This window comes from Lepidothrix coronata, unplaced genomic scaffold (assembly GCF_001604755.1).
Source record: "Lepidothrix coronata isolate B3197 unplaced genomic scaffold, Lepidothrix_coronata-1.0 Scaffold259, whole genome shotgun sequence".
NCBI lineage: Eukaryota > Metazoa > Chordata > Aves > Passeriformes > Pipridae > Lepidothrix > Lepidothrix coronata.
This window is the reverse complement of record NW_016690439.1, coordinates 549,475-555,584: the sequence shown is the minus strand read 5'-3', so window position 1 is coordinate 555,584 and position 6,110 is coordinate 549,475. Positions and strand designations below refer to the sequence as shown.

The 6,110-nt window shown below is 59.0% G+C and overlaps 2 protein-coding genes across 2 annotated transcripts in view; one reads left to right on the top strand and one right to left on the bottom strand.

Moving 5' to 3' along the window:
* The window catches only part of LOC108507518 (tetraspanin-18-like), a 4,609-nt gene extending 2,017 nt beyond the window's left edge, over positions 1 to 2,592 (bottom strand). The window contains exon 1 of the mRNA XM_017835523.1: positions 2,536 to 2,592. Within this exon, the coding sequence (XP_017691012.1) occupies positions 2,536 to 2,592 (57 nt within the window). The remainder of the gene's footprint in view (positions 1 to 2,535) is intronic.
* Positions 2,593 to 4,923: 2,331 nt separating this feature from the next.
* ADIPOR1 (adiponectin receptor 1) overlaps positions 4,924 to 6,110 on the top strand; it is a 9,059-nt gene continuing 7,872 nt past the window's right edge. Inside the window, exon 1 of the mRNA XM_017835517.1 lies at positions 4,924 to 5,079. Coding sequence (XP_017691006.1) covers positions 4,924 to 5,079 — 156 coding nt within the window. The remainder of the gene's footprint in view (positions 5,080 to 6,110) is intronic.

Here is a 6,110-nt window from a genome sequence, read left to right as displayed (position 1 = left end):
TGGGGGGGGGGGGGGGGGGGAGAGGGGGGCGCCTCTTTTCATAAAGGGGCGTAAAAAAAAATAAACGCTCGCGCCGAGAAATCGCCCGTGTTGAAGCGGTGGTGGGGTTGACTTCATTTTTTTATTATTTATTTATTTATTTTATTTGTTTTGGGGTTTTTTTTTTAGTTGTTGTTGTTGGGGGTTTTTTTCCCCCTCTCTCCCCCCCTTCTCCCCTCTTTTATTTACGCCCCTCGCGTATCTCCCCGAAGCCTCCCCGTTTTGGGGTGGGGGGGAAGGAGGGGAATGACATTTTTTTTTCCAGTGAAGGTCAGGGCAAAAGGGGATGGAAAGAAGGTGAGGGGGGGGAGAGAGGAAGAAAATAATCTTCGCGAGGGTACAATGAAACACCTAAAAGTACAATAAACCCCCCGAGACAAAGCTGCCCACGGGAACTCGCACCCGCCAGACGCGTCCCCCCCCCCAGCCCCGCATCCCAACCCGGCCGAAACAGGGAAGACAAAGAGCAGCACCTTCCCCAGACACTAAATGTCAAGAGATTCCCCTTAAAAAGAAGCAGGAATAGCGTAGATCTTATTGCCTGAGGTCTGGCGGGGGGCCGCGGGGGCTTTTCTTGCCCTGGCACTGCAAACCAACCTTTCCGCCCTGCCCAAGGTGAGGGGTTTTTGGAAGGACTCGCTGCACCTTTGCTCGCTGCAGCCGGGGACAAACGCCTGGAAAAACGCGGCTCCTCTTCCCAAAACCGCCCCCCACCCCCGAACTGACCGGACCTGACAACTTCATTTTATTTTGGGGTTTTTTTTTCCTTTTTTTTTTCTTTTTTTTTCCTCCCCTTTGCAGTGGGATTTTAAAAATAGCAATATTATTGATCAGAGAGGAAAAACGGTCACCTCGGCATTCGCTGCTAATTAAGGAGCCTCTGTCCCCAGTTGCTCTTTCCTTCGGTTTTTGGGGGTGGTTTTTTTTCCCTAGGGAAGGTGGAACCTGGGGCAGGGCGGGGGGACCAGGTGGGTGAATTCTGCAAAAAACGAGCGCGGTTGTTGGGGCGTCCTTGGGATTATTCGTGTGCTGAGATTATTTCTTCACGATAAACGCAGCTCGATTATTAAAGAAATACTTTCACATTAGGCGGTGGATTAAAAAAAAAATCACTGTTTTCCCGCATAGTTCATTGTCTGCTACAGGGAGGGATAACACCACCCCCCTCCCTTTCTAAATGGAAAAATACCCCCTCGATTTCGGCAAATCTGATAAAGGTGGACAAGGTGGCTACTGGGACTTTTCCTCTTCTCGGGGAGGTGTCTGCCAAAAAAAAAACCCCAAAAATAGATTCAAACCCACAAGTTTCAACCTCGCCAGAGGTTTCGAGCCTCGAAAAAAAAACCCCGAGAATGTGACCTTTGCTGGGCAGAAAAACCTCAAACGAGCTTTGGCGAGCGGAGCCGAGCCGGTGTTTTTCCTCCCTCCACACTTGAAATCGGTCGGAGTCACTCAGGGCTCTGCTGAAAATAATTAGGCTCCTTTTCCATTTTTTTGGGGGGTGGAAGAACACGAGGGAAAGGTTTGGAGGGCTGTGGACTCTCGAGGGGGAACGCGGGGCCTGTTAATGACACCGCGGCGTTTGGGGGGGGTTCGGCAATTTTTGCGGCTCTCCAGCAAATAATTCCTCTGCGAAGTGTGTCCTCCTCTTCCTCTCCTCCTCCCTCCATCCCTCCCCACCCCCCCCCCCCCCCCCAAAAACCCTCCCTTCCCTTCCCTTCCCTTCCCTTCCCTTCCCTTCACATTCCACCACCCCCCAGACCCCCTCTCCTCCCGTGTCCCCTCCCCGCCATGTCCCCTCACCAGCAGCAGGAGGGGGCGGCTCCTCCGCAGGGCCCCGCAGCAGCCGAGGCAGCCGAGCAGGGCCAGGGCGATGCCGAGGGCGAGTAGGAGCCACGCGGCCGCGCCCAGCACTGCCCGGGCGGCCACGAGCGCCTGGAACCCGCCCGGGTCCGCGGCCACCCAGAGCCCCAGGGCGGCCAGGAGCGTCCCCCCGGCCTGCGGGACAGGGGGAGTCAGGGAGGACCAACCCCAGCCCCGGGGACGAGCGACCCGAGCCCTGTCCCAGCCCGGGGACCGGTGTCACCCCCCCCGAGCCAGAGATGTCCCCCCCGGGAATGGGGATGCTCCAGCCCTGGGACTGGTGTCACCTGTCCCTGAGCTGGACAGAGGTGTCACCCCTTGGGAATGGGGGACATGGTGTGTCCCCCCCCGAGCCAACTGGAGATGTCCCCCCGTGGGAACGGGGATGCTCCAATCCTGGGAATGGTGTCACCCCCCCCGAGCCAGAGATGTCCCCCCGTGGGTCGAGGGGTGTTCTGTCCTTGGTCCCCTTCCTTTGGCCGGTGTCACCTGTCCCTGAGTTGGCCAGAGATGTCACACCCTGGGGACAGGGAATAACCCAGCCCCGGCACTGGTGTCCCTCCCTGAGCTGTCCAGAGAGCCAGCTGTGGGGAGCTCTGGGGACGGATCCCCCCCGGCCCCAGGAGGACTCACAAACACGAGCACGTTGAAGATGAACATCAGGTACTTGAGGCAGCTCAGGACATCCATGGGGACCCCAGAGGGGGACACGGCCCCGTCTGTCCCTGGGGGGGAAAGCAGAGCCCTGGTACAGCCAGTCCTGGCACAGCCACCCCCAACAGCCTCACAGCCGCCCCCAACAGCCACCCCAAACCATCCACAGCCACCCCAAACCCCCCAACAGCCACTCCTAACACCCCACAGCCACCCTAAAACACCCCACAGCCACCCCCAACAGCCACCCCAAACCAACCCACAGCCACCCCAACACCCCACAGCTACCCCAACCCCCCCCCAGCCACTCAAAAACACCCCACGGCCACCCCCAATAGCCCCACAGCCACCCCCAACACCCCCCGACCCTCCACACCCCTCAACACCTCCCACCCAGCCCTGGTCTGTCTGGCCCCCCCAGCTCCCGGGGGACACAGGGAGACATGGGGGGGACACAGGAGGACACAGCCTCCCAAAGTCCCCAGAGCATCTCCCACCCCCCACAGCTCCTGGGGCACCCCAAGGAGCCCCAACCCCCGTGTCCCCTCCAAATCCCGTGTCCCCTCCACCTCTGTGTTCCTTTCAAACCCCATGTCCCCTCCAAGCCTTGTGTCCCCTCCAAGCCCCACCTTCCCTCCTCCAAACCCCACATCCCTCCAATTGCCGTGTCCCCTCCAACCTGTGTCCCCTTCAACCCCCGCGTCCCTTTCAAACCCCGTGTGCCCTAAAAATCCCATATCCCCTCCAAATCCCTTGTCCCCTCCAAATCCCGTGTCCCCTCCACCCTCGTGTCCCCCCCGCCCCCCTCACCTCTGGGCACAGCCCCGGGTCCCTCCAACCTTTCCCGGCCCCTCCGGAACCCCGGGAAGGCTGGAAAATCCCTCCCCCGCTCCGTCCCCCCCAGCCCGGCACCCCCGAGGATCCCCTTCCAGCGCTGAATGATTGATGGGAAAAGGATCCCGAGGATCCCGCGGGCCAGGGAGGGGCGGCGGAGTGGGAAGGGAGGAAGAGAACCCCGGGGGAAAAAGGGGAATTTGCGAAAATGGGGAATTGAAATCGGAGGGGAGGGAAAGAGGAGGAATTTTGGGAAAGATGGGGAATTGAAATCTGAGTGTGGGAAACGAGGAACGTAAACCTGTGGAGAGAGAAAGATGGAATTTTGGGAAAGATGAGGAATTTTGGGAAAGACAAGGAATTTTGGGAAAGACGAGGAATTGAAACCTGTGGGGAGGGAAAGATGAGGAAATTTGGGAAAGACGAGGAATTTTGGGAAAGACAAGGAATTTAGACCTGTGGGGAGGGAAAGACAAGGAATTGAAACCTGTGGGGTGAGAAAGAAGAATTTAAACCTGTAGAGTGGGAAAGATGAGGAATTATTGGAAAGACAAGAAATTGAAACCTGTGGGGTGGGAAAGACAAGGAATTTTGAGAAAGACCTGTGAAGAGGAATTTAAACCTGTGGGGAGGGAAAGAGAAGGAATTTTGGGAAAGACAGGAATTTTGGAAAAGACAAGAAATTTAGACCTGTGGGAAGGGAAAGAGGAGGAATTTAAACGTGTGGAGTAGGAAAGATGAGGAATTTTGGGAAAGATGAGGAATTTAAAGCCGTGGGGTTGGAGGAGAGGAGAGGAATTAGAGGCAAAAAAATCGAGTAATTTATACACTTAAAATTTCCCCCTCAAGGAGTAAAAATTTAAAGCTTTTAGGCATAAACATTTAAATGTTTTATAGAGTTAAAATTTCCATGAACTCACACACAAAGGGTAAAAAATTAAAGATTTTATGAGTAAAAAATTTAAATGTTTTATACAGTTAAAATTTCCCCCAAAAGAGGTAAAGAATTAAAGTTTTCAGCGATAAAAAATTAAATCTTTAAAGAGTTCAAGTTTACACGGACCCCCTCGCCTAACGCGCCATCCTCGCCGCCAGGGGGCAGCCGAGCGCGAGGACCACAAAGCCGCGCGGCGCGGCCAGAGCGTCTCCCCCTCCTTCTACCCCGCCAGCTGTGAGGCTCCACCAATCAACGCGCGCGGGGGCGGGATCACAACGAGAGAGACGGTAGGAATAACCAATCATAGTGCTAAAGAGGCGGGACTATGGGTGACTGGCAGCAGGTATGACCAATCAGCGTGCGGCGCGACGGGGCGTGGCGCGGTGGGTGGGCGTTCCCGTTCCCCTCACAGCGTCGTTCCGGGGATGTAGCGGCCGGTGAGGGGGCCCGGGCGCTCCGAGGGTGACGGGGCGGCCCCGAGCGCCGGGAGTTCCCCCGGGCACGGCCCGGCCCCGGGGCCGTAACTCGGTGTCTCTCCCCCCAGAGCGGCGGCAGAAGGACGCGCACGGAGCCGCAGCGGAGCCGCCGCCGCGCCCATGGCGTCCCGAAAGGCCCCGCCCGGCGCGGGCAGCGCGGCGGCGGCTGCTGGACGGGAGCGGGAGCGGGAACGGGAACGGGCGCACCTGGAGCTCGCCGAGCTGGGGCCGCTCCTGGAGGAGAAGGGGGAGCGAGGAGCCGCCGGAGCCGCCAGTGTGAGAGACCCGAGGGGACGGGGCAGCCCGGGCGGAGGGTGGCCGGGACCGGGATCACCGGGATCGGAGCAGGATCGGGGGTCACCGGGATCGGGAGGCACCGGGATCGGGAGGCACCGGTATCCCGCGGCCAGATGGCGGGGCGGGTCCGGGTCGTTCTTTGGGCTAGTCCCGGCTCAGAGCCGGGCAGGGATGGAATGGGATGGCACCGGGATATCCCGGGATGGGGATGGCACCCGGGAGGGGGATGGCACCGGGATAGGGATGGTACCAGGATATCCCGGGATAGGCATGGCACCGGGATATCCCGGGATGGGGATGGCACCGGGATCCCTGTGTCTGTGCTGGGTGTTCCCGGGGTGATCCCAGTGCCCCAGCAGTCCCACAACGCTGGGAATCACATCCTAAACTCATTCCCAGCACAGCAGGAGAGCAGGACCCGAAGCGTTCCCAGGTCCGGGGGGAGGGTCAGGATTCCCGCGGGATCAGGGTTCCCGGTTGGGGTTCCCGGCCGGTGTTCCCAGGAGCAGGGTCAGGATTCCCGGGGGGAGGGTCGGGTTTCCTTGGGCAGGGCCAGGATTCCCGATCGGGGTTCCCGGGAGCAGGGTCGGGTTTCCTGGTCGGGTTTCCTGGGATCAGGGTGGGATTTCCCGGCCCGGCCGATCCAGCGCTGGTTTCAGGGATGCAAATCCCGCGGTAATCCCGCCTTGCGACAAGAAGAATCTGGGATTAGCCCGCCCGGGATGGGTCAAGAGTTGCATAAGTGGGGGGTGACCGCGGGTCCTGCCTCACCCTCGCAGAGGATGGACCCCAGGAGTTCCCAGAGGCTGGAATGATTCCCTCACAGGAGCTGGAATGGTTCCCAGGGGCAGGAATGATTCCCTCCCAGGGGCAGGAATGATTCCCTCCCAGGGGCAGGAATGGTTCCCAGGGGCAGGAATGGTTCCCAGGGACAGGAATGATTCCTTCCCAGGGGCAGGAATGGTTCCCAGGGACAGGAATGATTCCCTCCCAGGGGCAGGAATGGTTCC